This window comes from Mobula hypostoma, chromosome 1 (genome assembly GCF_963921235.1).
Source record: "Mobula hypostoma chromosome 1, sMobHyp1.1, whole genome shotgun sequence".
NCBI lineage: Eukaryota > Metazoa > Chordata > Chondrichthyes > Myliobatiformes > Myliobatidae > Mobula > Mobula hypostoma.
In genome coordinates this window covers 58,381,658-58,398,557 of record NC_086097.1, presented here as the reverse complement: position 1 = coordinate 58,398,557, position 16,900 = coordinate 58,381,658, and the positions used below count along the sequence as shown (strand labels likewise).

Genomic DNA, 16,900 nt, shown 5'->3' with positions numbered 1-16,900 from the left:
CTGTGCTCTTACACCTTGAACTCATTACTATAGATCAGTATGAAATGTGAGGTACCTATCAAAAAGACAAAGGAAATGGTGATGTAGGACACTGTACTCACACAATATTATCAATATCATCCAAGAAATCTTACGTGTGACATCTCACCTTATGGTGTAGGTGCAGTCATGTCACACAGTATGAGTGATGGAACTGAACTCCCCATAGTCTTTGCATCACGTTATTTTACAACTGCAGAGAAAAAGTACATACAGACTGACAAAGAAGCCTTGAGTCTAGTTTTCGGTGCAAAATATTTCAACCAGTACTCGTATAGGAGAGAGTTTATCCTCATTACCGATCATCAACCACTAATGCCAATTTTCAATCCACGGAAGGGTGTTTCACTAGCAGCAGTATGAATGCAGAGATGGACTCTGTTTCTAGTAGGGCACATTTAGAAGACTGAATTCAAAAGGACAACTAATCACGGAAATGCTGGCAGATTCTCCTGTTTACCCTTGGAAAAGGAAATAACCGAAAAATTTACAAAAGATGTCACTCCTCTTGACTTATTCCCCCTAATACAAATCGAAAGTCTCCCTATTACAGCAGAGATGATCCAAAGGGAAACCAGAAAAGACCCCACACTGTCTCAGTTCTACATGGCCTCCCAAAATGGCTGGAATATGTAGCAGAAAATCCAGTTCCTCCTTTTTACTAGTGCCAGGATGAACTTGGGCTTGATGGGAGTAACCTTGTTTGGGAATTGAGAGTTGTTGTGCCACTTTAGCTAAGAGTTAAAGTGTTAGAGAAGCTAAATGCAGGCCACTAGGTGTGATTAAAATTAATGTGTTGGCTTGAAGCTTTGATTGATAACCTGGGATAGATCAGCAGATCGAGCAGCTTGCCAGCACTGTTCAGGATGCCAAAACATCCAGAAGATGAGAAGAGCAGCAGCTCTCCATCCCAGAGAATGGTCTGCATTGTTCTGGCAGAGGATTCTTGTGGATTTTGCTGGACCATTCATGGGCATAGATTTGTTGGCAGTAGTGGATGTAACTACAAGGTGCCCAGAGTGTTTCCAACAGCCTCCACCACATCCTCGCACATCCACTACGACGCCTTGATGTGCTGGGGAGCCTTTTCTCGATGACTGGTGTTCGGAACATTTAGTCAGTGACAATGGACAGCAGTTTGTTGCAGAACAATTTCAGTCATTCCTGAAAATGAATGGATTAAGACATATTACACCTACACCATACGAGCCAGCTACAAATGGCTTGGCAAAAAGGTTTGTTCAGAGTCTAAAGAAGACACTGCAAGTATTGTCAACAGAACACACCGCACTGATCCTGAATCAGAAGCTTGCCAACTTCCTCCTTGCAGCACACTCCACAACCAATGACTCACTAACTATGCTGTTCCCGGGCCATCCCTTGCACTCACTCTTGTATCTCTTCAAACTCAATCTCAGGAGGAGTGTGCAGGACAAACAGCCGAGACAAACTGAGGGCTCATCAAACAGGGAGGTTCGATATTTCACTCCTGGACAAGCAGTCCTGGCGAGGGACTACACAGCCGATCCAAACTGGGTACTCAGAAAGCGTAAGGACAAAACTAAACCACTCTCCTACATAGTGGAGATTGCATCTGATGTCACCTGGAGACAGCACATCGATCAGTTGAGGAGAGCAGTCAATTATTAGAGAAGAATGGTATCCACAACTACAAGAACCACATCCTGTAGTCCCAGAGTCAACTCCTGCAACCACTACCGAGGAGGCCCCAGAACCTGAGAGTCACAAGTCTCACCTGTCTTACAGAATGATCCCCGTGTAAGGAAAGATGTTATCCCACAACAGTAAGAAATCTATCACACCAATTTAATCTCCAGGCCTGAATGGGAATGCTAAAATTGACTATGCTGCAGATGTCTGTATAGTAGTTATATCATATAGTATTCTGTGCATACAAGTTGAGATGCATTCAGTTGGAATTTATAGTTAAACAGGGAGGAGCTTGTGTATTTAACATTTCAATAATATTTAAGTAATATTGCCAGAATCAGGTTTATTTCATGTGTCATGAAATTTGTTAACTTAGCAGCAGCAGTTCAATGCAATACATAATGTAGGAAAAAAAACAAAATAAAATAGTAAGTAAATCAATTAGAGTGTACGTATATTGTATGGATTAAAACTCATGCAAAAAACAGAAATAATATATATTAAAAAAGTGAGGTAGTATCCAAGGGTTCAATGTTCATTTAGGAATCGGATGACAGAGGGGAAGAAGCTGTTCCTGAATCGTTGAGTGTGTGAATATACTGTTTGATTAAACATTCTTTGTTGTTTAAATAATTCATTACAAGTTAGATGTAAAAGTACGTGAATCACGCCATCACATCATCAGTACTCCCCTCGCTCAAAACAAAAATGAAACCTACACATTTTCGGTGCCTCCTGTCTTTTTCTTTCAATTACTTCTATGATTTGGAGTTACAAAACTTAACACTTTCCAGGCTTGATATAAAGTCTCAGCCCAAAACATCAACTGTTTATTCCTCTGCATAGATGCTACCTGATCTGCTGAGTTCCTCGAGCAATTCATACGCATTTTAAAAAAATCAAAATGCTGAAGAGAATCATGAAAAGATCAACATGAAGACAGAACATGATCCAAATCTTTTAGGTATATTTACAACACTACAATTATTCTACAACTGTAGCTGTGGGTTAAATTAATTTTATTTCATACGAATAATTGAATCATTATGTCACTGTTGAAGTCTACCTCCATTTTTCTTTGACACTTCACAATCACTCTCAAGTCATTTTAGAAAAAAAATAAATTGGTACATTAATGCACCAATTAATCCACTATATTTTGCCACACGTTCCAATGCATTATCACATCCTGCCCTCAAATACATCCAATCCAGAACAATCTTTTGTCCTGAAATTGCAAATGTGAAGTTTCATAACTCAAAGCAGCAATTAGAAACTACATTGATTTAAATAAATATGAGCGCATTTTAACATTACCAACGTCCAAATGCACTCGCTGTAGTAATGGCATTTACGAGCCTTCAAAGAAGTCTTTGTCTGAATTATTTAAATGTTATATAAAAGCTCACATAAATTTTCTATCTCTAATGTAGTTGCCATAAAGCATACACAGATGTCCAAAAAGAAACATGTTGGGTTCATCAGTAGAACATTCAAAACTGAGCAACTACATGCACCAAATGATTGCGCTCCTTCCTTTACAGCAGTGGTCCCCAATCACCCGGCTGCAGACTGGTACCGGGCCGCAAAGCGTGCGCTACCGGGCCGCGAGGAAACGATATGATTTGGCGATATGAAACGATATGAGTCAGCTGCACCTTTCCTCATTCCCTGTCATGCCCACTGTTGAACGCACGCAAGGTCATTACCCACGCATCATCCATGTCAGCACAGGAAGAAAATCAACTCCTCGAGCTTGCAAATGACGGCGGGCTGAAAAGTATGTTTGACATAACATCTCTGCCGGCATTCTGGATCAAAATCAAGGCTAAATATCCTGAGACAGCCACGAAAGCACTGAAAACGTTGCTTCCGTTTCCAACATATCTCTGCGAAGCGGGGTCTTCTGCAATGAATGCAACGAAAACTAAATTGCGGAATAGACTGGACATAAGGAACCCCCCTCGAGTATCGCTGTCTCCCCAGGAAAACAAGGCCAGGGCTCCCACTGATTCAGCGATATTGATGCGTTACAATGATTTTATATGTTCATACAGGGAAAATATGTGCTGTGTGTTTAATATCCAAACGTTACTTAAAATATTATGATCCTATTGACTTATAAGTGACTTATAATTGACTTATCACTATATTCATGCGAGGAAAATATACGGTGTTTTTAATACTAAATTTGTTAGATAAATCCTTTTAGAAACGAAATTGAGTGTATTAGCCACTTATAAGTAACTTATATTCCGGACGTGGTTAACACCCCCACCTCCCCAGGGTTGCCAACTGTCCCGTATTAGCCAGGACATCTCGTATATTGGGCTAAGCTGGTTTGTCCCATATGGGACCACCCTTGTCCCGTATTTCCTTCGCTAAGGTAGAGCGTTCCTATGAAACCTTTCATGCCGAAATGGAGTAAAGCGAAAAAGCAATTACCATTCATTTATATGGGAAAAATATTTAGAGCATTCCCAGACCCAAAAAATAACCTACCAAATCATACTAAATAACACATAAAACCTAAAATAACACTAACATATAGTAAAAGCAGGAATGATATGATAAATACACAGCCTATATAAAGTAGAAACAATGTATGTACAGTGTAGTTTCACTGAACAGAATTGCCAAAAATGATTTGCAGAAAAAATCGGCACGTACATGTCATGCATGCACACACAGGTGCCCACGCAAGGCGTCATGGTCATGGTAGTCCTTTTCGGGGTATACACAAAGTACGTGACTGCTACTCTTGTCCGTTGGCAACTCAACGCCCCCCGGTCGGCCGGTCTGCAAGAATATTGTCAATATTAAACCGGTCCACAGTGCAACAAAGGCTGGGGACCCCAGCTTTACAGCTCACTACTCACACTTGTTAACTATGCTATTCCCACAGCTACATACTATGTGGCCCCAAATGCCTAATCAAGCTCCACACCTCACTGCTACAACCTTCACACAAAGCAGAGCCGTCCTCAAGCAGTGATTAGACCTCACGTGGCAGATTCCTGAGGTTTCTGAATCACCATGATGACTTAAGCAGTCTGCTGCTGTCAAGACCATTGTACTCCTTTTGAGTGTCCAAGGCAATCAGATACAGTGCATTCTGGTTAATTGGGACACAATAGAACCAGTACATTTTGCCCCAATTAAGTGGCTGGCCTAATTAGGGAAAGTTTCATGGAAATAGTTAAAAAGATATTTTTAAAAAAGACAAACTGCCATTTAAATAATTAACAACTCGCGTATTTAATGAAATATAGAGCAAATTCTATCATCAATACTACTACAGTACTAAAAAGCTGTGTACAAGTTCCTAATAGTTATCGAACGGAGGAATTCATCTGCCGCGTTCTTCTGATTGACTGAAAATGAACAAAATCAGTGCAAACACCTCGTGTAGCTAATTGAGTACTTTCATATTGACGATTGCATCCTCCAAATCTTCATTTCCATTGTAATACTCAAGATGACTGTCTGTACCTTCAAATTCTTTGTGGTTACTAATTTGTTGAAGTAGTAAAATCATTTTGATTTTCACCCCTGGCCATTTCTGGCATCTCCAAGCCTGAGTACTTGAAACGGCAGTGAGCAAAACAGTTCCAAATTGTCTTACAGCTCATTTCTCATCAATTGTCAGTGACAAAAGTTACTCCTTTTTGAATGCAAGCACATGCACTAACGCTATTTAAAAACTTCACTCTAAGCATGGTGTAATGCCTAACGGCCACACGTGCACACGTCTGATGCTAGTTAGAAACTGTTCAGCAACAATCTCCTGTCCCAATAAAGTGGTATAGCATCCCAATAAATGATGGGAATCCCAGCTATTTTCTCAATTAGTTGTTGTTCTTTAAGAGTTCACCCAAATAAGCGGCTACCCCATTTAACCAATGGCCCGATTAAACAGAATGCACTGTATTTAAAATCAACTTGGATAATTAAAAGCAAACAATAGAAATTAATGTTTAATTAGAAACATATCCAATTGATTTAAATGTAAAAAAAAATTAAAGAAAATAAGTTTTTGATTTCTGCTTCATACGAAGCAAAAGAAAATTCATTTGCTGGAAACACTGAAGAAAAATGAAAGTGTTGGCAGCACTGTAATTTCCTTTGGGATCCATAAAGTATCTATCTATCTATGTTGTTCCAGTTGCAATTGTGGGAAAAGGACAGAGTTAACACTACAGATCAAGAACAGGCCAGGTCAGGTTCTCACCACTCATCTTTTCAACCCCATAGGGCAATCAGGTATCCCATTCATGGGTAGTATAAAACTGAGGAGGCAGTGCTGAATCCAGCAATGAACAGCATTTAGAGGTTAGAGATAAGCTGGCCATTAAGAATACCTCCCCAGCAAGCTTCTCCTGAACCAATGTCAAAAGCAAGCTATACATTCTAAGCCTGTACTAAAGGAGCTTATAAAGAGGTATGTGCTTTTATTTATTCAGTGGATTTTTGAATGTAATGCAAAAGTATAATTAAGTCAAAAGATCATGACAGACATTTCGCAGTTCCTGAGAGCTTCCATTGGAGCCCAATTTCCAAGTTAACAAAACAAACTGAACATCCCTTTGCTTTCACAGATGCTGCCCGATCCAGAGTACCTCCAGCACTTTTTTTTTGCCGTTATTCTGCCAAATTTCAATCCGCAATCACGTCAAAAATGACCGTTCTCATTATTTCAAAGTCCAGCTTACATGCAGCAACAAGCCAATTCTGATTTACACATGTACAAACTGCAGAGTGAGAAAGACAGTTCGAAGCAACCTTTAGTGCTTCTTTAGCTGCAACATTTTAAAAAAACTTAAGATGAAAGACCACGTTCAACAAAACTCCTACTTGATGCAGTTTGGATAATTGCAAAATAGCATCACTTATTTCAAATCAAGCATTATCTAATTTCTGCTATGAGGCAAGCTACAGGAAATTATGACGATCAGTCTGTCATCATAAACCACTTGAAAGAGATAATTCCACACCAAGAATAGGTAATGTTTATAACAGAAGCCTCACCAATAAAAGTGTACACTTGAAATCAAAACAAAATCTGGACCTGGTTAACAAACAGATGGATTCCAAAGATTTAAGAAAGGTGTTAATTTTAACAACTGTGATGAAAAATCTCTATCCCAACTTGTTATAATATTTGTTTACAAGTACTCAGATAATTAGTTGTGTTTTTTAAAAGATCTTCAAACATTCAGTAGAAACCACAAATTATTGCATTTTTATTAGTGCCTACAATGTCACAATTATTGCACTTTTTCTAGTGTTGAACTACTGCTTTCAACTGGTTTATTACAGAAGACTGCTCAAAATAATTTTTTGTAGTTATAGAAATATGCAATGCATGAGCTACAATTATTAGAGTCACAGAACATTACAGCACAAAAACAAATTCTTTGGCCCACCCAATCCATGCTAAACTATTATTCTGCCTAATCCTATCTACCTGCACTATAGCCTTCACATCCATGTACTTATCCAAACTTCTTAACTGTTGAAACTGAACCAGTATCCACTACTTCCATTGGAAGCTTGCTCCACACTATCACCACACACCGAGTGAAGAAGTTGCTTCTCATACTCCCCTTAAACATTTCACATTTCACCCTCATCTCATGAGCTCTAGATCTAGTCTCACCCAACCTCAGTGAAAAAGCCTGCATACAATTACAACTCATAATTTGATATACACCTATCAAATCTCCCCTCATTCTCCAACACCTGAGGCAATAAAGTTCTCACCCATTCAACTTTTTCCTATAACTTGGGTCCTCAAGACCCAGCAACATCCTTGTAAATTTTCTCTGTCCATTTTCCATCTTACTGACGTCTTTCTTGGAGGTAAGAGCACAGAACTGCACAGAATACTCCAAATTGGGCCTCACCAACATCTTCGACAACTTCAACTTCAGACATCCCAATTTCTGTACTCAATAATTTGATTTATGAAAGCAAATGTACCAAAAGCTTTCTTTACAACCTTATCTACCTGTGACACCACCACAAGGAATTGTGATATGCCCAGATCCCTCTGTTCTACTATACTCAGTGCCCGACCATTCACTATGTAAGTCCTACCCTGGTTTGTCCTCCCAAAGTAAAACAAATCACATTCATATTTATTAATGAATTTTTGTTACTTGAAGCACAAGGTGCCAATTAGTTGATGATACTCCAAGTTGCAACAAATAGGAGTTCTGATTATAGTAACCTACAACCCTAGAAGGCAGCTTAGGAAGAATTATTTCATTATCTTTTTAATTACCATCAGCATACAACTTGTTGTACCAGAGGTCCCCACACACTAGATCACTAAAGACCATTCCATGCCCAGGCCGCATTTCTGCAAATCTGATCACTTGGCTGTCCTTCTCCTTCCTGCATATTCGCAGAGACTAAAGCGCAAATCTCCAAAGATTACGACAACAAAGAGGTGGTCACAAGAGACAGAGGAGCAGCTACAAGATTGCTTTGAGTCAGTGTACTGGGCTGTGTCCAAAGACTCATATGTAGATCTGAATGAATACACCATGGTTGTCACAACTTTACTAAAACACGAGTGTGTCCCCACAAAATCAGTCCGTCTTCTCCAGCCAGAAGCCCTGGATAAACAATGAGGCCCACAATCTGCTGAGGGCCAGATCAGAGACTTTCAAGTCTGGTGACCAAAGTGGCAATTCTGGATTAAACTTGAATCAACAAAGAAAGCTCGACAGTTGTGGCAGGGCTTGAATACTATCACCTCTTATAAAGTAAAATCAAGTGACATAAGTGACAACAAGGCTTCACGTTCCAGATGAGCTCAATGCTTTCTATGCTAGCTTTGACTTTCAAACATGGAAGAACCATCATGAGCAACCACAGCCCTCAATGATCTTGTGATTTTCAGTCTTTGAGGCCGACATTCAAGCAGCCTTCAGGTTGGTAAACCCATAGAAAGCATCCAGCCCAGATTGGGTATCTAGCCAAGTGCTAAAGACCTGTGCTGATCAACTGGCTGGAGCGTTCACTGAGATCTATAACCCCTTGCTTTGGTAGTCTGAGATACGCATCTGCTTCAAATAGACTTCACTTACACCAGTGCCCAAGAAGAATGTGGTAACCTGCTTCAATGACTATGGTCCAGTATACACAGTGAAGTGTTTTGAGAGACTGGTGATAAAACACATCAACTCCTGCCTGAGAAGCGATTTAGATCTGTTCCAATGTACCAACTGTCACAATAGGGCCACAGCAGATGTTAACTCATTGACTCTTCACTCAACCCTGGAACATCTGGACAGCAGAGATGCATATATCAGGATGCTCCTTATCAACTACAGCTTGGCATTCAATACTATCACCCCCACAAAACTAATCAATAAGCTTGAAGACTTTGGCCTCAATACCTCCTTGACCAATTGGATCTTCGACTTCCTCACATGTAACCCCCAGTCAGCGTGAAATGGCAAAAACACCTCCTCCACAATCTCCCTCAGTACAGGTGCACACAGGACTGTGTGCTTAACTCCCTGCTATACTTGCTTTACACTTACGAGAATAAGGTGAGAGTAAGCGTTCGGCATGGGCTAGAAGGGCCGAGATGGCCTGTTTCCATGCTGTAATTGTTATATGGTTATCTGACTGTGTGGCTAAGTACAACTCCAATGTCATATACCGTCACAGACTGAATGAAAGGTGGTAATGAATCTGCAGAAAAGGGGGATTGAAAATCTGGCTAAGTGGTGCCATAACGATAATCTCTTACTCAATGGCAGCAAAACCCCAGGGATGTTTATTGTCTTCAGGACGAGGAAACCAGAGGTCCAGGAGCCAGTCCTCGTCTGAGGACCAGAGGTGAGAAGGGTCAGCAACCTTCCATTCCTCAGTGTTGTTATTTCAGAGGACCTGTCCTGGGCCCAGCCCACAAGTACGACTACGAAGAAAGCATGCCAGTGCCTCTACTTCCTTAGGAGCTTGCGAAGATTCAGCATGACATCTAAATCTTTGACAAACTTCTAAAGATGTGTGGTGGAGAGTATATTAAATGGATGCATCACAGCCTGGTATGGAAACAGCAATGCCTTTGAACAGAAAATCCTACAAAAAGTAGTGGATATGTCCCAGTCCATCCCTAGCTACCATTGAGCACACCTACAAGAAATGTTGTCGAAGGAAAGCAGCATCCATCATCAGGGACCCCCACCACTCAGGTCATCCCGTCATCAGCTAAGGTACAAGGGCCTCAGGACTCACACCAGCAGGTTTAAGTACAGTTATTACTTCTCAACCATCAGGCTCTCAAACCAAAGGGGATAGCTTAATTCAACTTCACTTGCCCGTCATGGACATCATCCCACAACCTATGGACTCACTTTCAAAGACTCTTCATCTCATGTTCTCGATATTTATTACTTATTATTATTGTTTCTTTCTTTTTGTACTTGCAGTCTTCTCTTATTTACACACTTGTTGAACACCCAAGTTGGTGCGGTCTTTCATTGTTTCTATCATGGTTATTATTCTATTATGTTATAGATATTGCATGCTTGCAATAGAGTGAATCTCAGGGTTGTATACAGTGACATACATGTACTTTGATAATAAATTTACTTTGAACTTTGAAAATTTAATTTCATCATTTTCCATTACATTTAGCCTTCATTAACAATTTTTTCTTCAGAACAATTTTCACTCTATAAAAGTCTCACATACATGGCATTCTTTTGCTCTCTCATTCAAGAGAAACTACCACAAAACCACAACTCATAAATTCAGTGCAGACCGATAATAACAAGTAGTTGGAAAGGTTTGCAAATAGGATTTGACCCCATTGAAGATTACTATAAAAGAACCACAATGTCTATTTTTAATCTATATAGTCACTTTACTGAAGCAGCAGTACTAACATGGCACTCATGTTTTGAAGCAATAGCTACCCAACTGGAGGCTCTGCATTCCACTGCAAGCTCATCCAGACAGCAATTTCAAACACAGCACAAAGGATTGTAGATCTTTTAATCATCCAACTTGACAAACATACTTTTCAGAGTACAAGCAATCCTGCAATTATTTCAAAAATAGAATTTAGGTTGAATTAAGGAGAACTAAATTCTATGACTGACGACACCACTGTCACTGGCCAAATCAAAGGTGGTGACAAATCAGCATATAGGAGGGAGATTGAAAATCCGGCTGAGTGGTGCCACAACAACCTCTCACTCAATGTCAAAAACACCAGGGAGATGATTATTGATTTCAGGAGGAAGAGACTGGAGGTCCATTAACCAGTCCTCACTGAGAGATCAGAGGTTCAGGAACAGTTATTACCCCTCAACCATCAGGCTCTTGAACCAGAGGTGATAAACTGACTTGCCTCATCCATAACTGCTCCCACAAGCTATGGACTCGCTTTCAAGGACTTTTCATCTCACGTTCTTGATACTTATTCCTTATTTATTTATTTATTATTATTTATTTTTTTATTTACATGGTTTGTTCATTGTGTTGTCCATCCTGTCAGGGGTGGTCTTTCATTGTTTCTATTCTGTTTCTTGTATTTACTGTGGATGCCCACAAGAAAATGAATCTTAGGGTTGTATCTGGTGGCATATATGTACTTAGATAATAAGTATACTTAGTTTAATATGTTAACAGTCAATTATTCTCTGTATAGCTAAATAATAATTCCTCGGAACTCTACAGCTCATTGTAAAAAGATAATTTACAAGCTTTTCTTTGGAGAAACTTACATTTTTTAGAATTGCAATTTAAAAATGTTACCTTATCTAGTTTTATTTAAATACTAAATGCAGACATGCATAAAATGACAAATGCATAGCTTTTAATATACATTTTATGACTGAAAATGGGCACACAAGTTACTCATAACTCAATCATCCACCCAGTTTTAGACACCTTCTTCCTTTTGTCTTCGGTAACGCCTTTCACAAAAGGAGCCAGCTCTGACCCAAAATCACCTCAACACAAAGCCTAGCACTGATATCAAAAGCTTTACCTTTCCTCATGTGATAATGTTAACATTGTTAAAGAAAACATAATTAGTGAATTAATAACAATAGAAAAACAGTTGTACAAGTATCTCTTTGCTTACTGGAAGAAAATATTTTGCAGCCTTTACTATTTTCATTGTTGTAGGATTTCACAAGTGCCTGCAACGCTCAAAGAAACTGACACTTGCTGATGATGTACATCGCCAAAGGCTAATAGTTAATTTGACTGTCTGCATTCAAAATACATACCACAAGCTCGGAGAACATAACATCCAGTTCTTCAGGTGGAGGCATAGGCAATGCAGGCTCCATCGTCTGCAGTGCAAAATTGCTGTCATTCCTCAGCCTGTACGTGATCTCTGGGTGGTCACTCCCCCGAAAGCAGCAGAATATAAAGGAAAGGCCCCGACTGCTTCGCTTTCGAGGTGCCATGCTCATGATTCTCTGTTTACTCACAACAGCTGATGAGTTCTGCAAAACACCACAGAAACAATAACATGAGTAAAAAAAAGACAATCATAGTTCACCAGATCCACATAATATAGTGCTTGATGCAATCATTTTAACTATTCAGCACATTTTACTTAGAAAAATCTTAAGACAGTTTATATACTTCAACTAAAATTATAACCGGACATCTTCAAGTAAATTTTGCGCTGTTCACTACAGGTAGTTGAGATATATTTAACATAATCACACTGGTGTCCATACATGTCAAGTAAACTGCACAGCTGCAAAGTAATTCAATTTAAATAATCATTGACAGAAATAAACTAGACTGGTCTAGTTCCCATCTGTCAACACAACGCACAGCATGACGAAACAAAACTTAACTTAGAAAAATGACAATTTGAGGGAGAGGATATGATCACATCCTGGCAGGCCAGTTGGATGATGAATTGTTCACAAAGGGACCTGTAATCAGATCGGAACAGCTGCACAGTCAAAAAGTTGGCTCATCAATAATATATATGCCAGCAGCTTTCCATTGTGGTCGAACAACAAGATTTTTTACATTATGATTTCACTTCTAACTTCTCAGCAAGTTTTAAGCAATATGGAAGGTGCATTCCAAGTGAAGAACTGTCACAGCTTGATTTGCTTCTCTATTGTCCTTGCTTTCTCCTGGAACTCTCACTTTCCAACTGCCCTCATTCCAATACTTTTATGAAGAAAGAAAAGCATTCTGTACAATTGGCGCCCATTGACCAGATCTACACCTTTACAGTTTCTCTCGTCACTACCCCGGCCTCGCTCTATCAGGGATATTCCCTATTGCTAAATCCACCCCCTTCACCCAACTCATTTTTTCCCTTTCCAATTCTGATGAAGAAACTCCGACATTAACTCTGTTTCTCTTTCCTCAGACACTGACTGACCAGCAGAGTGCTACCAGCACTTTTAATTTAATTAGTTATAGCCAATGCCTCAACACTACATAAACATAAGAGATTCTGCCAATGCTGGATACCCAGAGACATGCGCTCAAAACACTGGAGGACATCAGCAAATCAGACAACATCTGTGGAGAGGAATAAACAGTTGATGTTTCCAGACAAGATCCTTCATCAAGACTGGAAAAGAAAAGGGCAAAATAAGGAGGAGGGGAGAGGGGAAGTAGTACAAGTTGGAAGATAGCAAGTGAAACCAAGATGGACGGATCGATGAAGTAAGGGGCTGAAAGGTGGAAGAGGCAAAGGGATGAAGGAGGAATCTGATAGGAGAGCATAGTGACCATGGAAGATATGGAAGGAGGAGAGGCACCAGGTGTTCATGGGCCGGGGAGGAAAAGAGAAAGGGAGAGAGGGGAAACAAGAATGGGAAATAAAAAAAGAGAGACAGAGAAGGGCAAGGGGAGAAGCAATTACCAGAAGTTAGAGAAATCGATGTTCAAGCCATCAGATTGGAGGCTACCCAGATGGACTAGGAGGTGTTACTCCTCCAACCTGAGTGTGGCCTTATCGTAGCAATAGAACTTTCTATCTAATCCCGATGAAAGGTCCTGGCTCAAAAATGTCAACTGTTCATTCCCCTCCATTGATGCTGTCTAACTTGCCAAGTTCCTCCAGCATCTATCCCTGACCAGAAGACCATTTCAATAATTACGTTGCTGGAAATTATTTTGAAAAAATGAAGTAATGGAAGTAATCTGAAACATTGGAATTTCCACAGGATCTTTTGTTCTGTGGGGAGCATGAGAAATGTCAACAGCCAGGGAAATCTTCTAAAGGTTCAGGAAAGCAATGCTATAGATTATGAACGCAAACACGAGGAAATATGCAGATGCTGGAAATTCAAGCAACACACACAAAATGCTGGTGGAATGCAGCAGGCCAGGCAGCATCTATAGGAAGAGGTACAGTCGACGTTTCGGGACGAGACCCTTCATCAGGACTAACTGAAAGAACAGATAGTAAGAGATTTTAAAGTGGGAGGGGGAGGGGGAGATCCAAAATGATAGGAGAAGACAGGAGTGGGAGGGATGGAGCCAAGAGCTGGAAAGTTGATTGGCAAAAGGGATATGAGGCTGGAGAAGGGAGAGAATCATGGGATGGGAAGCCAAGGGAGAAAGAAAGGGGGAGGGGAAACCAGCCCAGAGGATGGAGAGCAGGCAAGGAGTGATTGTGAGAGGGACAGGGGGAGAAGAAAGAGAGAGAGAAAAAAAAGGGGAAACAAATTTAAAATAAATAAATAAATAAATAAATGCATGAATGAATGATGGGGTACGAAGGGGAGGAGAGGTATTAATGGAAGTCAGAGAAGTCAATGTTCATGCCATCAGGTTGGAGGCTACCCAGACAGAATATAATGTGCTGTTCCTCCAACCTGAGTGTGGCTTCATCTTGACAGTAGAGGAGGCCGTGGATAGACATATCACAATGGGAATGGGATGTGGAATTTAAATGTGTGGCCACTGGGAGATTATGACTTGCAGAGTGATGTTTGTGGACCACAAGGCAGTTGTTCCATAAGCTCAGAATTAACAAAAACATGATAAGCTCAAAATTCTAAATGACATCATAGCTATAAACTAATACCATCCAGGATCTACGATTCAGATTCTGAGTTTGCGAATCAACACAAATCAAATACAAAAATTACATCAGCCCAGTATACAAGTACTCAACTGAACTTCCTAAACCACAAAACATCAGTTTATTAATGAATGGAATTCTTATTAACACTTCATTATCATTATGGGCTGATGACTCAACCTGCAATACAATAAAAATGAGAGAAAAAAATAACACCCTTAGTTTCACATACAACAAATTGAAACAAACCTCAAGGAATTTCCTGCTGACAACTGACCAACTCCAACATCTTATACAGTGAAAGTTACAATAACTACTAGGTATCTTATAGAGGAACCATCTGTATCAAAGTTCAGTAACTGCGTCATTAAAAGAAATAAAATCCCATTGCAAGTTAATAATAATCAGTAACCAAAGTGCTAACAGCAATAGAATGTAAAGTGAATATATTTCCCACATGTGATGTCAAAAGGGCACATCTAAAACTGAGAGTTTAGAGTGCCAGCTTTTTTGAAAAAAGCATTCTAAGTAAATTCAGCTATCACTCTTAGTATTGCACTTTGTGATGTATTTAGTTTCAGGTTGTCTTATCTGGAAGTAGATAATGCAGCACGTTCTTTAGATTGCAGAGGCTTTAAATAATTAGTATTCCTATCAAAATCAAATATATTGTTCAACGTATATTTTGCCCTCAAACAATTCTCTTGGTTATTATTTTGCCAATACTACCTGGCCAAATCCCAACACCAAATCATGAAAACTCTTACTTAGCTTCTAAGTGTCTACAGACAAGATAAAAAATTTTTTTTTTTACTTGCTTAAAATAAGGCAGGATCGAGTCCAATTCTCCACAGCTGTGAGGCAATAATTGAATAACAAAATTATTAACATGTTCTCTCACCACCTCCCCTTGCTTCATCCCTCCCTCCCCATTCCCACATTTCTTTACAGGAAATGACATCACATCATATATTCCGGGGGGGGGGAGTTGGAAATATTCAGCAAGTCCAGCAACATTCATTTCAGGTTCAAGGCTTCACTACAAGAGGGGGCATCACAGAGATACTGCAGTAAGCACTGCTGCCTAACAGCTCCAGACACCCAGGTTCAATTCCAAACTCTGGTCTGGTCCATATAGAGCTTTCTGCTTGTGGCTATATGGATTGTTCCAGGTGGTTCAGTAGGTTAGTTGACTCCTGTAAATAATCCCTAGTGCACATGGCTAGCAGGAGAACCTGGCAAGAACAGAAGGATAGGATTCATGTGTACAAGTGTAATCTAGAAAGTGCTTGATGGTCAGTTCAGATCCCACTGCCAAAGAACCTGCTTCCAAGCTCATCCTCTCTTTGACTTGTTACATGGACATCTGATATCAAAAGAATCAACATCCATTAAGCACAAAGGACTGTTCTGCATAACTATCAAATCTCCCATGCAGATATTCAGCTAAGCCAACAGTCATATTCACGTATCACATCTTAACAACAATGATTACTACATATTTTGTCAATTTTGCAGCACTTTATTTCTCATACAGGAGATACTGGACAATATTATTCTGCCCACCCATTTTTTCGTCCAAAGTCATCCATCATTCCCATTAGGATCACAGCTCATTTGTAAGGTTTACTCTGCAATATAGCTATTTAAAGAACCATGATTTCTCTGACTTTTGTCCAAAGTCACATATCCCAGCCTCAAACCTCCACCAAATGCAATCTACCACTATGCAATATCTGCAAGCCATTGTAACATCAAAAGATGGGAGCTTAAATGACACAAAACAAATGCCTTTCTTTCTACAATTGCTTCCAGGTCTTCTATATCTCTCCCAAGTATCTTGGGACACACTTCCCGATATCCACGTCATCCCTCTGCATCACAGTCAAATACATTTGCTGCAGTAGTAGAGGATTGTACCATCCCTTTAGAAACAATAGCCGTTACTGTTTGGTTGTTGGACAAACAGGAGGCGTTTAGTGTTAAAATGGATGCTTCATAATCTTACTGGTAATAGAAGGCAGAACTTGGCTTTTCAAATATGGCACTTAAGAATTTTAAATTCCAGCAATGGAATACAATGATGGAAATCAAGTATATCAATCTGAATGCTCTATAACTAGCACATTTTAAACCGTCTAG

The 16,900-nt window shown here is 39.8% G+C and overlaps 1 protein-coding gene across 1 annotated transcript in view; it reads right to left on the bottom strand.

Annotated features, from left to right (window-relative positions):
• The window catches only part of daam1a (dishevelled associated activator of morphogenesis 1a), a 142,258-nt gene extending 126,662 nt beyond the window's left edge, over positions 1-15,596 (bottom strand). The window contains exons 1-2 of the mRNA XM_063049683.1: positions 15,573-15,596; positions 11,973-12,194 (exon numbers count right to left, since the gene is read on the bottom strand). Coding sequence (XP_062905753.1) covers positions 11,973-12,161 — 189 coding nt within the window. The 5' untranslated portion in view covers positions 12,162-12,194; positions 15,573-15,596. The remainder of the gene's footprint in view (positions 1-11,972; positions 12,195-15,572) is intronic.
• Positions 15,597-16,900: the final 1,304 nt, after the last annotated feature.